The 20,418-nt window shown below is 38.2% G+C and overlaps 2 protein-coding genes and 1 pseudogene across 3 annotated transcripts; all 3 read right to left on the bottom strand.

Moving 5' to 3' along the window:
* Positions 1–432: 432 nt before the first annotated feature.
* LOC117918956 (loganic acid O-methyltransferase-like) lies at positions 433–3,149 on the bottom strand. 2 transcript variants are annotated; one of them, XM_034835957.1, is made up of 3 exons: positions 2,377–3,149; positions 1,460–2,113; positions 433–1,089 (listed from the first exon to the last, which is right to left on the bottom strand). In XM_034835957.1, the coding sequence occupies exons 1-3, from the start codon at positions 2,467–2,469 to the stop codon at positions 754–756; spliced, it is 1,083 nt and encodes a 360-aa protein (XP_034691848.1). In that variant the 5' UTR covers positions 2,470–3,149; the 3' UTR covers positions 433–753. The 2 variants fall into 2 exon arrangements, with proteins under 2 accessions (XP_034691848.1, XP_034691855.1); XM_034835964.1 differs by having other exon boundaries at positions 1,460–2,140; positions 2,377–2,463.
* A 1,019-nt stretch (positions 3,150–4,168) lies between these two features.
* Positions 4,169–6,076, bottom strand: LOC117910365 (annotated as a pseudogene).
* A 10,574-nt stretch (positions 6,077–16,650) lies between these two features.
* LOC117910213 (loganic acid O-methyltransferase-like) lies at positions 16,651–18,578 on the bottom strand. The gene is made up of 3 exons (XM_034824313.1): positions 18,437–18,578; positions 17,604–18,257; positions 16,651–17,161 (listed from the first exon to the last, which is right to left on the bottom strand). Exons 1-3 carry the CDS (start codon positions 18,503–18,505, stop codon positions 16,823–16,825), a joined length of 1,062 nt encoding a protein of 353 aa, XP_034680204.1. The 5' UTR covers positions 18,506–18,578; the 3' UTR covers positions 16,651–16,822.
* Between the last annotated feature and the right edge of the window lie 1,840 nt (positions 18,579–20,418).

Below are 20,418 nucleotides of genomic sequence, written 5' to 3' on the forward strand. Positions count from 1 at the left end.
TGCTTTCCTTTTGTTTTTTCCTTAATAGATACCTGAGATGGTAGACTCAATTTAGCATGACTTCCTGGTCACAGACAAGTCCAAACATGTAATTTTTCAATAAATAAAAAAACAAGTAAAACTTCATTTTGTCTATCATATAGTTTTTGAAGGTAGAAATCCATTCAATATCTTAATTGTGTTGTCCACTGGCCCAGTTTTACTGCAAACTTCCTCCCATTATAGTATCCTCTGAATGAAACAGAACGAGCAGTTGCAGCCTACTTAAAAAAATAAAAATAAAAATTCTCATGGGTCTCAAGCTCTCTGGTAAATTTCTTCTTGGAATTGTAAGCAACCAGAAAACTTGAACCACATAACATTTAACATTTCTGCTCCTTTTTGGTTGCTTTTATATTCAAAGTCTTCTCTAACAGTTAGTATGAGGCTATCTCCTGGAAGTTGTGTTTTTGGATTTCATGAATATGTAAAGGCCATTCCCAAAGGCCAGAGACAACTTATCATCTGTTTCTACAACCATCAGTTTTTCTTCTGATTATGCACAACCATATCCACAACAATTTACATATGTTAACCAATTCCATTTTGGTTTGCACTTGTCGTAGATATACAAAGAGGTGATGCCCAAATCTGGTCATTATTTATGATCTACTTACCTTCACCACAGTATACATTGATGTCCCGAAACTAGTCTCAAAGAATGGACCAAGAAAACTAGCAGGCAAAGTAGTTTTTGGTCATCTTTAAACAACATCATTTCCGCCTTAGAACAACAAACAATTGAGTTCCTTCTTTGTGGCTGGATTCCAGCTGGTGGGAGAACTCCACAGTTTTCTTGTAAAGCCTATCAATCACTTCATCAATAATCCCACTTCCAAAATGTTCGCCAAAAATCCCCTCCATGCCAGCTCTAAAGTTCATTGTATAGTCCTTCCCACTGATCGCCACATGCTTTGATGTAGGGTCCATTAGCTCCATTCTCTCAATGATTAAATACCCATTTCTTTCAACCAGGCTTGTCATCTGCTCCAGGGAGGTTGCATAAATAGGCAAGTTGAAGGAGTCCACTTCAGCTTCACTGATTAATCCCTGTAATGAAGATTGATAACTTTGGCATTATCTCTTGAATTTGATGCAGGGTTTGTTTGTAAAACAACATAAAACTACTAGATAAGCAAAAAATTCACCAATTATGAATTCTGCATAATATAAACAAGATTTTAGCATAATGTATACTTCCATCAGTTGAATACAACTTGAACTGCTTAATGTCAGCGAGCCCGGCTCCCTCAACCCCAACCAAAAATTTCTCTCTTTTATTTCTAAAATATACTATTAATTCTCAAGTTCCACATTAATTTTCTATGCGAAATTTTACTTGACTATGTTCAGAGTCCTCTCAACTATTAGATGTTAAATTCACTTTTCTAATTTCAAAATGGAATATCATCCGCCTTACCTCCTTGGCCATGTCCATGAGGCTTGATCCCAGAAGATCGAACATAATACCAATTGGGATATGAGAAGTAGGGATCCCAGTTGGGAGAGCTGCAATGAGGAGCACTATCATCCCTCCAAACACAAGTTCCTTAGCTCTCGCACTCAAAAAGATCTCCATGTCATGCTCAAATTGAGCTGCATAAGCATGGCTTACTTCTTCTGGGCCACTTGTGTAGTGAATCCTTCCCCTGTTCCATGCAGGGGAATTTTTGTCCAACAACTCTTCAGGCACCTTTGAGAGCCAGTGGAGTGCATGAGAGGAAAACATGAAATGGATAGATGACTCCGGGAATAACCGGCCATGGAAAGAACCCGGGACGCCACAGGCAAAGTACCGCCTCTCAGTTGGGAGGGATGCAAATAGGGTATTGAAATCATTACCCACATGATCATTAAAGAAGACTTGAAATTCGGGCATCTCAGATTTGAGACCTTGCGCCAGGTACTTCCTTTCTACAGCTTCCACTATATGTTGCATTGCTATGAAGGTATTTGGCCCAACTGAACATCCCAAATCTGCAAGACGAAACGAGTTTGAAGAGAAGCACTTTACATCAAGCTTCTTAGCAATTGCCTCTTCAATCATAATCCTCGACGCATTTGTAGCTTGTCTCTACAAAACATATAGTCCACCATGTGTCTGTCATTACTTAATGTCAGGGATGACATTCCCATAAAACAAGCAATTTTTAAGTGGCTTATGTTCAACCATAATTGAAGTGGAATAAGGGACAAAGAAGAAACCCAGGCATGCATGTATGCACTAAAGGGGTAGTTGTGTTTGTTCCTCAAACTTGAATCAGGTCATCCATGAAATATGTGAGGTCGAGAAAATATATGAAGGGATAACAAGAAGTATAAAAACAGTCAAAATACCTGTAAATGGGAGTTGTTGAGGTAGCTGTGAGGTCCATCCCCTCCGTTCATCGGAAAAGATTGTTGCATTGTGGCTGTGTTGTTGTTGCTCATCTCTCACTGCCTAGGTGAGCCATTTACTTTGTCTGATGGACTCTCCATAAAGACAATGGTGAGGGAGGGTCTCATGGACTTTTTTCCCTCATTAACAATGGCCTCTGACTAGGTCTAGCCGGCCATCTGTATTGGCTCATTATGCCATTGATGTTTTGTCCTTCATACCATTTTTTAATCTTCTTTAAAAAATTTAATTATTTTTTTATAAATCTTATTGACTAGCCAACAAATTTAGTTTTGCAAGCACTACTTTGACTGAGAATTGTGACGTGTGATCCACCCATCATTCATTCAGAGCACATGGAACATTATCCTTTTCACATTTTGATTAAATTATAGTTGTAGAGGCATGAGGTTACATCTTAACACCTCATCTAAGGATATCCCAACAGTATCACTTAGGGTAGAAGAGTCCATTTGGAATCAAAGAAGGTAGAGTCATTACTGACATATCAACTCATTATTCTTTGAAGAAGGTAGAGTCATTCATGACGTATCACCTCATTATTTATTGAAGAAGTTTTGCTTCTTCAACTAAATATTTATAAATCTAGTAGGAACAAAAAGTCAAAAGAGGGGCAAAGTAATGACTTCACTCGGAGATAATATGCAACAATACAAAATCAGATCTAAAGTTACAAAAGCAACATATAAATGATCAATCTTGACCATTTGTCTATCTCTTCTATTCCAGATTCCTTTAATTTATGAGCCTCGACGTCCTTTTGGATTTGAATAGAAAACAAAAACAAAGACGCAAGGTTAGAAGGGAAAAAAAATTAAAAAGAAAAAATTTAAGATTATGTTTGGTTTTTAAAAAATATTAAGAAAAGAAAAAAATGTTAAGTCAAATCATTTTCTTCTGTTTGGATATTTTAAAAAAATATCAAATTTACTTAAAATCAATTAAAAATTTATATATTATCTAGTTATTTATAAGTGAAATGAATTTAAAGTCGGATATAAAATAATTTATTAATTTAATTTTCTTCACTTGTGCTTTTTCTTCTTTGTTTTTGTTCCCTCGCATTTTGCCTTAAATTTTCTCTCATCCTAACATAACCTAAAACATTTATACATGCAAAACCAAATAATAAGGGATGACTGAACCCCTACACGACTCTTAAACCCTAAGACCCCAATTACCAGACTCAACAACCAACAACCATACTTCAATCTTGATCCTAGTTCATAAAAGCAGTATATAATGAAACAACCCATTCCCATGTGAGAGGAAAAATACCATTCATGTGGGATCCATCATCCATGCTGTGTTTATGGCAAACTGATCCACATCAACAAGGATAAAATGTGTAGTAGAAGGTCTCTCTACATCTGTCATGCTGGATCAACACAAATTCAGTCATGGGTTGCATTTGGGTTGAGGAATTTGCATCCTATGTGTTTTCTCCCTCCTACATGTCCCCCCATCCTTGCAAGCCTGACGCATTGGAAAAGGAGTTCAGTTCTTTCTTTTAAGTGAAGTATGGCTATATGTTCATAGGAACATACCCCTACACCTTAGCACTTTACGACTGTGTTTAGTATCACGCTATTTCCTGCAAGTTGTGTTTTTGGATTTCATGAATATGTCAAGGGCATTTCCAAAGGCCAGAGGACAACTTATCATCTATTTCCACAGCCACAAGTTTTTCTTCTGATTATCCGTGAGCATATCCATAACTATTCACATATGTTAACCAAGACAATTATTGTAAATATATAGAGTTGATACCCAAATCTGGGTCATTATTTATGATCCACTGGATCTTCACGACAATATATATATTGATATCCTGAAACTAGTCTCAGAGAAGGGACTAAGAAAACTAACAGGAAAAGTAGTTTATGATCATCTTCAAACAGTATCATTTACGCCTCAGAACAACAAACAATAGAGTTCCTTCTTTGTTGCCTGATTCCAGCTGGTGGGAGGACTCCATAATTTGCTTGGAAAGCCTATCAAACAGTTGATCAATAATCCCACTTCCAAAATGTTGGGTAAAAATTCCTCCAGGCCAGCTCTAAGGCACATTGCACATTCCTTTCCATTGAACGGGCCAACAAGTTTTGATCTAGAGTCCACTAACTCCATTCTCTCAATGGTTAAACACTCATTTCTTTCCACCATCTCTGTCATTTGCTCGGGAGAGGCTACATGAATAGGCAAGTTGAAGGAATCCACTTGAGCTTCACTAATTAATCCCTGCATTCAACATTGGCAATGTTGGCATTATCTCTTGAATTTGATTCGGGCTTGTCTGTAAAACAACATAAAACTACCAGACAAGCAAAAATTCAACAATTATAATTATAGTTTGTTTTTTTCCCCTCTCTGCCCTAATACTGGGCTTCATGTATGAGGTTCCATGAGGGTATATTGGTCATTTTACATGATTAGCCTAGCGTTTCCTACGACCCAACCTGAATTGGGCCATGGGATGAGCATATGCCTAGGGTAAGTGTGCCAGGCTCCCTCAGCCCCAACAAAAAATTTCCCTGTTTTATTTCTAAAATATACTAATATTTCCCAAGTTCCACATTAATTTTCTATGCGGAATGTTACTTAGCTATGATCAGAGCCCTCTCAACTATTAGATATTAAAGTCACTTTTCTAATTCCAAAATAGAATTTCATCCGCCTTACCTCCTTGGCCATATCCATGAGGCTTGCTCCCAAAGATCGAACATAACACAATATGGGTTTTGAGAAGCAGGGATCCCATTTGGGAGAGCTGGAATGAGAAACACTATCATCCCTCCAACCACAAGTTCCTTAGCTCTGGCACTCAGAAAGATCTCCATGTCATGCTCAAATTGAGCTGCATAAGCATGGCTTACTTCTTCTGGGCCACTTGTGTAGTGAATCCTTCCCCTGTTCCATGCAGGGGAGTTTTTGTCCAACAACTCTTCAGGGACCTTTGAGAGCCAGTGGAGTGCATGAGAGGAAAACATGAAATGGATAGATGACTCCGGGAATAACCGGCCATGGAAAGAACCCGGGACGCCACAGGCAAAGTACCGCCTCTCAGTTGGGAGGGATGCAAATAGGGTATTGAAATCATTACCCACATGATCATTAAAGAAGACTTGAAATTCGGGCATCTCAGATTTGAGACCTTGCGCCAGGTACTTCCTTTCTACAGCTTCCACTATATGTTGCATTGCTATGAAGGTATTTGGCCCAACTGAACATCCCAAATCTGCAAGACGAAACGGGTTTGAAGAGAAGCACTTTACATCAAGCTTCTTAGCAATTGCCTCTTCAATCATAGTTCTCGACACATTCATATCTTGTCTCTACAAAACAATAGTCCACCATTCGCTTTGTTATTAATGTCAGGGATGATATTCCCTAAACCAATCAATTTTTAATCACGTAATATAATCCAGGGTGAGCAAAACGGAGATCCATGAAATCTGTAAGATAGAGAAAATTTATGAAGAGACTGCAAGGGCTACAAAAGCAGTTAAAATACCTGAAAATGGGAGTTGTTGCGGTAGCTATGAGGTCCATCCCCTCCGTTCATCGGAAAAGATTGTTGCATTGTGGCTGCGTCGTCGTCGCTTATAACTCTCTCTGTCTGTGGAGAGCCTAGGTGAGCCGTGCGCTTTATTTGATGGACGCTCTATATAGACATCTCATAAACAATGGCCTTCTGACACGTGTACCAATTTCATGCCTTTCAGGAGGGTCAAGCCGCCCTTCGTTATTTACTTGTCCTAGTGTGGACCCCGCATTTCGGCTCAATGCGTTTCCCACTTGATGGCGAGTTTGATTTTTATTTTAAAAAAATTGATTTTTATTGATTATTTGAAAATGACTTGGAGTCGTCACTTATTTTTGTTTTTTTTAAAAGGGTAAACAAAATAAGAAAGAAAACCCTAAGTACGACTCCTTATTTTGGAAAAGGTGATCTACGAAAAACTGGATCGGGTTCGGGGGTCAGGTTACTTATCGGGAAGGTACAGTACAGACCGTAGCACCCCTCTAAGTCCCTAAAGTCGGGTCTCTACTAATAAAATGAAGCTGACATGGCAATCAATGAGAAAATCAATGAATACTCGAATCAATCATGCACATATGAGTATCAGGATATGCAATAGAGAATAATCGAAGTGGAAGTGGATGCGTACCTGATCAGCAAATGGCAATGCGCTATCACGAAAATGAGATTAGTACAAAACAATGATCACAAGATATAGCATACATGTCACTAAACTGAATACAAAATCATCAATAGCACATGTGTCATTTCACTCAATTTTATTTTAAAGAAAATTTATTTGATGTTGGGCCCCCACCAAAGCCCAATTTATTTTAACATGAATTAATTTCGTAAATCCCATTAATTGGAATTACAAAATTAAATCCTTGCTTATTTCAAAATCTTTTGAGAATAGAGAAAATGTGAAAGTTGCTCGCCATGAAGAAAAATGGCGGCAAATTTTATTAAAAGAATGAGGTATTTAGAACTTAAAAAAATGTCTAAGGATGAAAAATTTAAGAAGTTAAAAATATTTGAAGAATTTAAAAATTGAAAAACTATTTGAAAATTGGGATTTGAGGGATTATTTTAAAAGTCAAAGATGAAATAAAGGTGGAAAGACATGCGGCTTAAAAGGTGGCCATGCACCATGCAAGAGTGGGTCCCCCAAGGATGTATCAAGCACTGTGCCCTCACTGATCACTTGAAAGCTGTTTAACCATACAATCCAAAGCGCTGCCAGCTTCTGCAGCTACACAACAGCTCTATGATGTAACCGGACTCCATGCAGAATGCTGCTCAACATAGCTGATTCAGGCATGATCAAGGTGGAGTTCTTTGCGCCTGCCAATGCAGCACTAAGGGTCTCAGCTTCAGTTGCTGTGGCTTAAACCAAATACTCAACACTTTTGCCCACTATTGCTGTTGAATTGATTGGTTGAAGATGGACAAGAATTGGCTCGACTTGGATTCTCATCCCTGTGCTGTTCGCTGGAAGCATCTAATGAATTTTCCATGCATGGCATGCGTCTTCTCGCAAATCAGACGAGGCACAATAATGCAGACGAGGTAATACCGGAGCTACGTAGACAAATTCTATTTTTCTACAATATCATTCCCGACAAACAAAGCGCTGAAACGCGTGGTTCCCATTGAGTACCAGGTAAGAATTCTATTCTCTTCATGCTTCAGTTAGGTTGCAGACCCCATTCCCACTTTTTCTGTCAGAAGGATTTTTGCACTTCAGTTTCCATGGCATTGCTGAACCTGGTTTATCTATAAGGTCTCTCCTCCTCACAACAGTTGCGGATGAACTATTGGGCAGTGGCGATGTATTGATTAAAATGGATTTCTTTCCCGTGGGAGGCATTTTAGAGCCACAAGTATAAGAGCTCCTGGACTCGGATGGGTAATGCTCCTCACTTTCAATCTCTTTGGGAGATGATTGCGATTGCAGGGCTGACAAGACGTTAGGAAGCATCAGGAGTTACCTTTGAAACAAAGGATTTCCTTGCCGCTGTGGCCTTGGTCGATAAAGGGGACGCTACTAACTGGTGATGCAGCTTTCCATTCTCGGTAGGAGTCGATTTCCAAGTACCCAGGGACGACATCAATTACATCGGTACATTGAACGCACCAATATGTAAGCACCCATGGTGCGTAGTCACACTCCAACTGCAAATTAAATCGAATAAAACCTTTCATGGAAGCATCTCTGACATCTAAATGAGACCCTGTCAAACCTTGAATTATCTGAGATTCATCAAATACTCTTCGTTCAAAGCGTCCAACTCCGCCATAACTTCATCAGAATCAGGCGCCACAAAAGCCAATGACCCATTTGAGTCTACTTGTGTTATGGAGGACACTTGCTCCATCTCAACAGATATGGTATCAAAAGCATGAACTGTATTTTGCTCGCAGTTTCTTCACTGCCACTAATGAACCATCTGTTGCAACTTATAATTCTCGCAGAGAAGACCTCTTGAGTTGCCCCAGGTGGACTTCTGGAACCTCTTCAGCAAGTACATCAAAGAAACTGCTCTTGTGGCTTCCTCCGCCGCCACCATGCAAAACCAATTGCTGGTGCAGCAAACAATAAAGCAGCACCGACAGCCCTTCGCCTATTATCTGGGAACGAACAGATAGCATATAATGCCGTTGCAGCCTCTTCCTTCTCTCTACCTTTCCCGCCTTGAAGAGGACCTTACTATTCATAAAGAGAGAAATCCATAGTTCTCCTGGAAGCATGAAGTCCAGTGTACCCAGGATGTGAAGGGAAAAAGAGCTCATCATTGAAAACAGCCTGGTCCCATGCTTTCGAGTGAGCAAACCTGTCAGCTACACGATCCAAAAGCCCAATTGAAGGAATTGTAGGTCTTATGTAGACGAAGCCAGAGTTATACACCCATATCCTGCTTATTCAATTCCTCCGCAGCGAGTTTCTCCAATCCATAAGCATCTTGAGACCCTCTTAATCCCCATTGATCATGGAAAACCCAAGCAGGTCGAAGCTGATCATCATAAAGACTGGATGGTTGGACTGGATGAATCTCATTCCTCCCATATTGGCAGCAAGGTTAAACGCATGGTCAAACCCAATATTGACCTTCAAGCAGTTGCTCATCACCTTGAGATTAATCAAGATGGGATTCATGACAGAACACATCTTCAGTCATAAGCCCGCTCTTCTTCTAGTCAGAAGCAATAATGTAGCGGCCCTCCGTCTTCAGACGCCGAGCAATATGAAAGGCAATAAAGCCATCAGCACCAGTGATTGAGATCTGGAACTTTTCAGATCGTCAGTGTGGTTCCTTCTCAAGCTCCTCATGGGTGTACTCTTCGTAAGTGGCTCCATCGGTACTTCCCATTTTCAAGATTTAGAAGGAGAACGCGACATGGAAGCGCTTAAGGAAGTAGATGGTTATGTGGGGACCAATGGGGTGGTTACATGCATAGGACTTTATATGCATGAGCAGGAAGTGAATTTGATAGATGTGCGTGAGGGGTGTGGGATGGATGAGGAAGAATAATTAGCTGGGGGTTTAGTGGGCTTGGAGTTGGTGGGATGGGTGATGGGATTTAGTGTGAGATGGGTTAGTGGGGTGGCAGGTTGGATGGATGGTGGAAGGTTAGTGGGAAGGGTGGAATAATGGATATTTGAAGAATGGGACTGTGGGTATTATGGAGGATGGCCCTATATGCATGCATGCTTGGGACGGATAGAAGGTCAAATCAGAATTTAAAGTCCAAACCCATCTCACTCCTTGAATAATTGAGCTAAAAGCTCAACCAAAAAAACGTAACAGATATCACTGCACCAGAGCTAAGAGTCCATGGTAGAACAGTATCATAATTAAACAACCACCTTTCAGAAAGCATAATCTCAAACCCAGGGAATTTGCATGACAATAACACACCTTCTTTCTAGTCATGACTGCAAAACAAAGCGAGAATCCAAATACAAAGTAGCCAATAAAGAGCTACAAGGAAGGAGCCATCTCTTTGTAGGACCCTGGTGCTAAACACTCCAGCATAGTGATACACCTGATGCATAGTTTGAGGACATTCACCTTAGAAATAATTCTCTTTCATCCCCAAAAATCTAGCGCTTCCAACCAACTGATGCGATTAAAACTTCGATTCCAAGAATGACCAACAACTATATTTGTTACTCTGTAGCATTTGACCAGCTTGACACACCATAGTCATCGAGGCAAAAGGTGCAATATTCAATTCTATTTTGGATGCCGTGAACTGAAATAGCTAAACACTTCGACTACTGCAAATAGGCAAACTCTCAACTCAAAACCAAACAGACAAGGAATTCAACCGACATCCTGGGAATAAATAGATATTAACCATAACCATGTGGCACTTTCGAAGCTTTATTTCAGAACACATTGGCATCATGGCATCTGTCTCATTTTCAGCAGCAAATCATCTACTCCCCACCAAGCGCGAGAGTAAGCCTGTGCAAGCAGTGGTTTTACCTTGGTGATATCAGCTTCACAATCACCAGTGGTGGGGTCAATCTCACGGAGTAATGAAGCAATCTCAGCATAGACTGTCAGGTTCAGCTTGGACTCAGTTTATCCCAGTGACAGAAGGAAGCATTTACCCTCTCATTGAGTGAGATTTCTGACCTTCCGACTAGAGCTACTGATCATTGATAGGAAATTTATACCCTGCTGCATCGATTTCATGCCTCTGTCCCGTCATCCACCCAGATTCGTGGACGTCTGAAAGCCTCTTTTATCCATCAAATGTACATATCAATTCATACTCCACCATCGCACCAACACAGATTTCTAGTCTTAAAGTTTTGAGCATGCATTCAGGGGAAAACAGAGGAGCAAGAGAAAAGAAAACGAGAATAGGACATGAAACGTTTAACCAAAAATGTTGAACTCATTTCCTCATTTTATCCATGGTCCAACAATCAGTGGGTTAGGAAAACTTTAAGCTACATCTACAGAGTGTATGAGAAACAGAGTCTCGACAGCTTCAAACCAAACCACTAAAATGACGATGAGATCAACAGCAACAGGGTATAAAGGAAAGGTCCAGAAATCGACAACATACAGCATATAATCCATATTTTCCAACCCAAATCGACGAGCAATGTGGAGCAAACCAAATAGGAAAGAGATGAGAAGTATATCAATCAAAATAAGCAAGAAAATTACCTCAAACTCACCTGCAGCCACTCTCTTTCTCCGTTATCTCCTTGTAATCAGACTGCAACTCCCAGAAGAACTGGCTCCTCAAGCAACTGGTTAAACTCTCTCTGTGACTCTCAGAAAAAACCCCTCAAATGCTCACTATAACTCTCTGCAACTCTCTTCCCCCTGCAGCTTACTCTCCCCGGTTTTTTCTCTGAAACTCCCTTTCTCCCTCTCATACGCTCCTCCTCTCTGCTAGAAACTCACCCTCCAAAAATCACCAAACAAAAGCCCTCCTCCTAAAGGTCTCTGCAGCCCCTTCTCCATTTTTTTCCTCTCAGCTTCAAAAACCTCCCTCCTCCGTCACCCTCTTGGTTCCTTCTCCCCTAGGATATCTCTCACCAAGCTCTCAAAAAGCCCTTACCCCTACAGAATCCTCTCTCCCCCTTCAAGCCTCTCTGAAAAGCACCAGCAGGAGACGCTCCCCTCATAACAGAAACGTACCTCTTCTGCATATCCTCCAACAGGTATCACTTTCTCATTCGTCCACCAACTCCACTAAGCTGATTCCACAGCAACCAACCAGAAGGCAGCACTTGGCTTTCAAAGAGCCTTCCAGCTGGCAAGTGAGCTGCAAAAAAATGAGAGAAAAGAACGTGCCCCAAATGGGGGTCTACACCTAGCATATGTTTTATCCTTATTGACTGGTATAAATTTGGTTGGGCAAGTAGTAACTTGACTGGAAATTGTGATATGTGATAATATCCCAGCATTCAAAGCACATGGAACAACTTATTTTATCTTTAATAAAAACTATCTCTTTATTTAAAATAACATCTTTAATAAAATTGATATTTATAAAAAATTAGGACTACTTGCCTTTTCTTTTTTTTTTCTTTTTTAATTGGGTCTACATCTTAATTATTATTATTTTTTCTTTTCTTTCTTTTTCTTCTTCCTCACTTTTTCCCTTCCCCCTCCCCCATCCCACCCCACCACACCACCACTTTCCTTCATTTCCAGCCCCCTTTTCCACTTCCTCCGTTTTTTTTCCTCTCTCTCTCTCTCTCCATCCCATCCCACCACCACTTACTTTCATTTCCAGCCCCATTTCCCTCTCTCTCTCTCTCTCTCTCTCTCTATCTTGGAATGAGCTTAAAGTCAGATATCTCAGGAGTGATGGAGCAAGGGTTTTCCAACTTGAGAAATCTTTGAGTTGCATTAGTCAAGGTGCTTTGTCTGTTATTGAATATTTCAGTACCTTTAAGACCCTTTGGGATGAGTACATTAGCTATAAGTCATTTCCAACATGCACTTGTGGCAAAATGGCAACATGCACTTGTGAACTTTTCAACTTTCTACAAATCAGACATCAATCTGATTATGTACTCAAATTCTTGGTGGGGTTAAATGATTCTTATGCCTCTATCAGAAGCCAATTGTTGCTAATGATTCCATTACCAAACATGTCCAAGGTTTTCTCTCTACTGCTTCAAGAAGAAAGTCAGAGGCAACTCACAAATTCTGCTACATATAATGAGACTCGTGCTTTGATGGCAAAGCAATCCTATCAGGAGAATTACCAGCCACAATCTTTCAAGGACAAACCAAAGAAATTTGCCTTATACTATACTCATTGTGGCAATAATGGTCACACAATGGACAAATGTTTTCAACTTCATGGTTATCCCCCTAGCTGGAATGGACCAAAGGGAAAAAGAAATATGGCTTCTGCTCATGCTACCATTACTACTCCAGAGGTCCCCAATCAAAATAGCAATGAGCAACAAAAGTTTTGTTTCACTCTAGAGGAATTTCATAAACTAATGGTGCTTGCAAATTCAGTTCAACCCAATTCTTCCAATCAGAATAATGTCCAACCAGTTGTTAACCTTGTCACCACCTCTCATTTTTCTGGTAAAGTTCAACCTACACTTAAACCAATTTTTTTTTCTTGTACTTCTGTTACTTCTAAGCCAAATTCCACTTCATATTGGCTTCTTGATACGAGTGCAACAGACCATATGATTTGTTCACCACTTTTATACCATTCTACACCTAAACCAATTAATGCATCCATCAATCTTCCTAATGGTACTACAGTTCCAACCACACACATTGGTACTGTATGTCTCTCAGATTCCTTATTTTTACATAATGTCTTGTGTGTTTCTCATTTTTCATTCAATCTATTATCCATTTCCAAACTCACTAAACAATCTAATCTTTTTCTTACCTTTACTGCTTCTCATTGCCTTTTACAGGACCAGTCAATGGAGAAGATGATTAGGATTGCTCTTGAAAAAGAAGGGGACTTTACCATCTGATTCCAGCTTCATCACAAGCTAAAACCTGCAATTCATTTCAGTTTAATTCTGCTCCTCTTGCTTTGTCCTCTATTCACAAACACTTAGATATATGGCATTGTAGATTAGAACATGTATCTAATTCAAGATTCCATTCCCTCAAATAGATTGACTCTGCTATCACTCTTGATCATACAAATGTTTGTGACATATGTCCTTTAGCAAAGCAAAGAAGGCTTTTTTTTTTTTTTTTTTTTTTGTATCACAGAGTAATTCTAATAAAAGTTTTGATTTGATCCATTGTGATATATAGGGTCTTTTTGGCACTACTTCTTATTCTTGTTTTTGATATTTTTTTAACTATAGTCGATGACTTCACAAGGTGTACTTGGGTATACATGATTAAAGCTAAATCAGAAGTGCCATCTTTAATCAAAACTTTCTGTAAAATGGTAGCAAACCAATTTTCTTCTTCTATTAAAGCTATAAGGTCTGATAATGGACCAAAATTCTTACTCACAAAATTCTATCATAAATATGGTATTTTGCATCAGAGAAGTTGTGTCGAAACTCCTTAACAAAATGGTGTTGTGGAGAGAAAACATCAACATCTACTAAGCACTGCTAGAGCCTTAATGTTTCAAGCAAATCTACCATTAATTTTTTGGAGTGATTGTGTGCTTAATGCTGCCCACATAATCAATAGAATTCCCATTCCTCTACTTCAAAATAAAACCTCTTTTGAAATGTTTTTTAACAAAACACCTAACCTTTCTCATTTAAGAGTTTTTGACTGTCTTTGCTTTGCATCCACTTTAACTAGTCACAGACAACAATTTGATTCACGAGACACGAAGTGCATCTTCCTAGGATATCCTTCTGATGTTAAGGGTTATAAACTCATGGATCTAAACAACAATAAGATCCTTGTTTCTCATAATGTCATATTCCATGAAACAATTTTTCCTTTCCAAGTGTTGCCCCAACATCCTGAAACTCATTCCTTTATGTTTCCTCTTTCACAATCATTTTCAGATTCACCTTCTACCACCTCCTTCTTTAATTCCTATCACAATGTGTGACTTGCATCACCACCTAATAATTCTCCTTCTCTCTCTGAACCTCCTACCCTTCTTGAATCCGACTCACCTACATTTCCCTCTCCATCCCATCTGGATTCAACTGACCCTGAAGTCCTACAGCTCAGAAAATCAACCAGAATTAAACAAAAACCTTCACATCTGCAGGACTATTATTGTGGTAATGTCTCTTCTTCTCAAAATGCAACTCAGGCATCTACTTCAATTGACTGTTCTCCCATTAAAGGTAATTTCTATTCTCTTCACCCTTTTCTTTCTACTAGTAGATTATCTACGTCCCATAAAGCTTTTCTCACCTCTATCACAAACTCTCCAAAACCCAAATCATACACCCAAGCTTCTCACCTCCTTGAATGGCAAGCTGCCATGCAACATGAACTTATTGCTTTGGAGTTAAATAAAACTTGGGAGCTTGTTACTCTTCCTAAAAATAAAAGGACTATTGGTTGTAAATGGGTATTCAAAGTGAAATATAAAGCTGATGGAACTATAGAAAGACATAAAGCTAGATTGGTGGCAAAAGGGTATACTCAGCAAGAAGGCCTCGATTTATTTGATACTTTCTCTCATGTGGCCAAGATTACATCCATTCGCTTACTACTTACTGTGGCTGCCATCAAATAGTGGCATCTTCATCAACTAAATGTCAATAATGCATTTTTGCATGGTGATTTACATGAAGAGGTATACATGGAATTGCCTCCTGGGTTGGCTGTCCAAGGTGAACAGAAAGTTTGTCGTCTTTTAAAGAGCCTCTATGGCTTGAAGCAAGCTTCCAGGCAATGGTATGCCAAACTATCCCAGGCCCTTCTTTCCTATGGATTTGTTCAAGGTAATTCTGATTGTTCTCTATTCATTAAGAAATCTGAAAGTTCTTTTATGGCCTTATTAGTCTATGTGGATGATGTGCTATTGGCAAGTGATAGCATTCTGGAAATTGAAAGGTTGAAGACCTTTTTAGATGCCAAGTTCACTATTAAAGACTTAGGCCCACTGAAATACTTTCTTGGCTTGGAAGTTGCAAGGTCCAAGACTAGTATCTCTTTATGCCAACGAAAGTATATACTTGACATACTTGAAGACACTGGTTTAACTAGATCCAAACCTGTTGCCTTCCCTATGGAATCTACCCTCAAGTTATCAGCAAATGATACCAATTTCTATGAAGATCCATCAGGTTACCAAAGACTCATTGGCAGATTATTTTACTTAACTCTCACTAAGCCTGACTTAGCCTATTCTGTAAAAAGTACTCAGTCAATTTTTAGCAAAACCTACTGTTAGTCACCATCAAGCAGGCATTCGAGTACTGAGGTATCTAAAGGCCATACCAGGGCAAGGTCTCTTTTTTCTTTCTTTCTCAAATTTTCAATTAAAGGGTTTTTCCTATAGTGATTGGGCAGGCTGTGTCGATACTAGAAGGAGTGTCACTGGTTTTGCAATTTTTCTTGGCAACTCATTGATTTCATGGAAATCAAAGAAACAAGTTACAGTTAGTCAATCCTCTGCAGAGGCAAAGTACCAAGCCCTTGCAACTGCCACCTGTGAAATTCAATGGTTTTTCAATGCCTTGCAAGACCTGGATATCAAACATTCATAGTCAGCTTTGCTATATACTGACAGTAAATCAGCAATGTCCATCGCCACAAATCCAGTTCAGCATGAGAGAACAAAACATATCTAGATTGATTGCCATCTTATTCGCGAAAAATTGCAGCAGCATGTTATAAAGCTCTTCCATATTCCATCGCGATTATAGCTCGTAGATATCTTTACAAAGCCTCTCGGTTCTCTACCTTTTCATCATACTCTTCGCAAGATGAACATCATTAACATCCATGTTCATCTTGAGGGGGGGTGTTGGAGTGTTACATCTCATATTGAAAGCATGGAATTAAAAAGGAAAGAAGACTTAAAATAGAAAGCAAGTTAGATGACAAGAGTTAGTTAGAAGAGTTGTTATTTCATTTTATTCTTTACTCTGTTATTGTGTCATTGATGTATTATAAATAGGATTCAAGTCTGATGCAGTTTTTTAATTTTTTTTCAGTTTCTGCAATTCATTTTCCTTTGCGTCCTCTGTTTCTTGGTGTTTTTCATCAATTTCAAATTCTTCTGATTCTCAACAACAATTATTGTAAATATATAGAGTTGATACCCAAATCTGGGTCATTATTTATGATCCACTGGATCTTCACGACAATATATATATTGATATCCTGAAACTAGTCTCAGAGAAGGGACTAAGAAAACTAACAGGAAAAGTAGTTTATGATCATCTTCAAACAGTATCATTTACGCCTCAGAACAACAAACAATAGAGTTCCTTCTTTGTTGCCTGATTCCAGCTTGTGGGAGGACTCCATAATTTGCTTGGAAAGCCTATCAAACAGTTGATCAATAATCCCACTTCCAAAATGTTGGGTAAAAATTCCCTCCAGGCCAGCTCTAAGGCACATTGCACATTCCTTTCCATTGAACGGGCCAACAAGTTTTGATCTAGAGTCCACTAACTCCATTCTCTCAATGGTTAAACACTCATTTCTTTCCACCATCTCTGTCATTTGCTCGGGAGAGGCTACATGAATAGGCAAGTTGAAGGAATCCACTTGAGCTTCACTAATTAATCCCTGCATTCAACATTGGCAATGTTGGCATTATCTCTTGAATTTGATTCGGGCTTGTCTGTAAAACAACATAAAACTACCAGACAAGCAAAAATTCAACAATTATAATTATAGTTTGTTTTTTTTCCCCTCTCTGCCCTAATACTGGACTTCATGTATGAGGTTCCATGAGGGTATATTGGTCATTTTACATGATTAGCCTAGCGTTTCCTACGACCCAACCTGAATTGGGCCATGGGATGAGCATATGCCTAGGGTAAGTGTGCCAGGCTCCCTCAGCCCCAACAAAAAATTTCCCTGTTTTATTTCTAAAATATGCTAATATTTCCCAAGTTCCACATTAATTTTCTATGCGGAATGTTACTTAGCTATGATCAGAGCCCTCTCAACTATTAGATATTAAAGTCACTTTTCTAATTCCAAAATAGAATTTCATCCGCCTTACCTCCTTGGCCATATCCATGAGGCTTGCTCCCAAAAGATCGAACATAACACAATATGGGTTTTGAGAAGCAGGGATCCCATTTGGGAGAGCTGGAATGAGAACCACTATCATCCCTCCAACCACAAGTTCCTTAGCTCTGGCACTCAGAAAGATCTCCATGTCATGCTCAAATTGAGCTGCATAAGCATGGCTTACTTCTTCTGGGCCACTTGTGTAGTGAATCCTTCCCCTGTTCCATGCAGGGGAGTTTTTGTCCAACAACTCTTCAGGGACCTTTGAGAGCCAGTGGAGTGCATGAGAGGAAAACATGAAATGGATAGATGACTCCGGGAATAACCGACCATGGAAAGAACCCGGGACGCCACAGGCAAAGTACCGCCTCTCAGTTGGGAGGGATGCAAATAGGGTATTGAAATCATTACCCACATGATCATTAAAGAAGACTTGAAATTCGGGCATCTCAGATTTGAGACCTTGCGCCAGGTACTTCCTTTCTACAGCTTCCACTATATGTTGCATTGCTATGAAGGTATTTGGCCCAACTGAACATCCCAAATCTGCAAGACGAAACGGGTTTGAAGAGAAGCACTTTACATCAAGCTTCTTAGCAATTGCCTCTTCAATCATAGTTCTCGACACATTCATATCTTGTCTCTACAAAACAATAGTCCACCATTCGCTTTGTTATTAATGTCAGGGATGATATTCCCTAAACCAAGCAATTTTTAATCACGTAATATAATCCAGGGTGAGCAAAACGGAGATCCATGAAATCTGTAAGATAGAGAAAATTTATGAAGAGACTGCAAGGGCTACAAAAGCAGTTCAAATACCTGAAAATGGGAGTTGTTGAGGTAGCTATGAGGTCCATCCCCTCCGTTCATCGGAAAAGATTGTTGCATTGTGGCTGCGTCGTTGTTGCTTATTACTCTCTGTGTCTGTGGAGAGCCTAGGTGAGCCGTGTGCTTTATGCCTTTATTTGATGGACGCTCTATATAGACATCTCATAAACAATGGCCTTCTGACACGTGTACCAATTTCATGCCTTTCCTTAGGGTCAAGCAGCCCTTCATTATTTACTTGTCCTAGCATGTGCTTTATCCTTTTTGACTGGTATAAATTTACAATGGCCTTCGGACACGTGTACCAATTTCATGCCTTTCCTTAGGGTCAAGCCGCCCTTCATTATTTACTTGTCCTAGCATATGTTTTATCCTTATTGACTGGTATAAATTTGGTCGGGCAATAGTAACTTGACTGGAAATTGTGATATGTGATAATATCCCAGCATTCAAAAACACATGGAACAACTTATTTTATCTTTAATAAAAACTATCTCTTTATTTAAAATAACATCTTTAATAAAATTGATATTTATAAAAAATTAGGACTGCTTGCCTTTTTTTTTTTTTTTTTTTTTTTTAACTGGGTCTACATCTTAATTATTATTATTATTTTTTCTTTTTCCTCTCTTTTTCCCTTCCTACTCCAGCCACTCCCCCATCCCACCCACCACCACCTACCTTCATTTCCAGCCCCCTTTTCCACTTCCTCGGTTTTTTTTTTCCTCTCTCTCTCTCTCTCTCTGAACCATGGAAAATCATCATCTCCATCCTAGGGTTACAAAATAGATAAGTTTTTTTTTCTCTCTTTTCGTTGTGGATTTGGTTTGACCATTAAATTGGATTTAGACTATGAGATATTGAATTGAGGCTTAATTGAATTTATTTTAATTTGTTACATTTGATCCTGATTAAATGTGCTTGCATATTAGTTATTAATTTGTATATGGGATATTTATGTTGGACTGTATTCGCTAATTTGAATTTATTCTTATTCATAAAATTTATTGGACTCGTTTAAAATGATTGCTAAAATAAGTGACGATTCAATTTTTTTAAAAAAAATTAATTTTTCATCAATAGAAGCGAGTTTCTCTATTCAAATAAGGACATATATGAAAAATACGGGTACACATATTAATAGTATTTTACTTAAAATGAATATTGAATAAAAATCGTTAAATCCATTAATAAATTCAGTACAAAGTGTTGTTTGATTTGAGATTCATTTATTAAGTAAGAAAATTTATTAAAATATAATTATGTGTAGAAAAGAATATTAGACTCATTGCGAACCAATTGTTATTCATAGATTTTCTAGTATTAATGATTTCACTATTTAAATTTTAAATTATTTTTAAAAATCATTAAACTCATTAATGAATTTAATGCACTAAGTCTTAATTAATTTGGAATTCATTTATTAGTGAAAAAAAATATGGTTCTATGTAGAAGAGAAATAATAGTACTTATAGTATTTATTATATTAATATTTGACTTTTAAGTTATTTTTAAAATTTACTAAACTCGGTCCAATGCATTAAATTTTGCTTGATTTGAAGTTTATTAGTCTAGTGAAAATTTTTGTAAAAGTATGATATATGTTATGAAGAAACTAGTCAAATCATTCAAAATAAATTTTGGTCTATGAACTTTCTAATGTTATAAAGTTTTATAATTTTCTAGTACTAATTAGATCAGTTTTTTTATTTTCAAATTATTTTTAAAAATTAATAAATTGTATATATTAAATTAATGAATTTTATATATCAAATATAGTTTGATTTGAAATTTATTTGTTAAATGAAAGGTTTTATATAAGTTAAAAGAAATTCGAAAAACATGAATAATTTAAAAGAAAATTATATTTCATGGAAAGAGAAAAAGAATGATATCATTATTCAATTTTATTTGTTTTCTATAGTTTTTTTATTATTATTTCTCTGTATTTTCCTTTTGGTTTTAATAATGAT

The sequence above is a fragment of the Vitis riparia genome, chromosome 1 (assembly GCF_004353265.1).
Source record: "Vitis riparia cultivar Riparia Gloire de Montpellier isolate 1030 chromosome 1, EGFV_Vit.rip_1.0, whole genome shotgun sequence".
In the NCBI taxonomy this organism is placed as follows: domain Eukaryota; kingdom Viridiplantae; phylum Streptophyta; class Magnoliopsida; order Vitales; family Vitaceae; genus Vitis; species Vitis riparia.

Coding starts and splice junctions, on each gene's coding strand:
- LOC117918956 (XM_034835957.1), bottom strand. CDS start 2,469: ATGAGCAACAACAACACAGCCACAATGCAACAATCTTTTCCGATGAAC. Junction 2,114..2,376: donor TCAACAACTCCCATTTACAG/GTATTTTGACTG, acceptor TATGTTTTGTAG/AGACAAGCTACAAATGCGTC. Junction 1,090..1,459: donor TCATGGACATGGCCAAGGAG/GTAAGGCGGATG, acceptor TCTTCATTACAG/GGATTAATCAGTGAAGCTGA.
- LOC117910213 (XM_034824313.1), bottom strand. CDS start 18,505: ATGCAACAATCTTTTCCGATGAACGGAGGGGATGGACCTCATAGCTAC. Junction 18,258..18,436: donor TCAACAACTCCCATTTTCAG/GTATTTGAACTG, acceptor ATTGTTTTGTAG/AGACAAGATATGAATGTGTC. Junction 17,162..17,603: donor TCATGGATATGGCCAAGGAG/GTAAGGCGGATG, acceptor TGTTGAATGCAG/GGATTAATTAGTGAAGCTCA.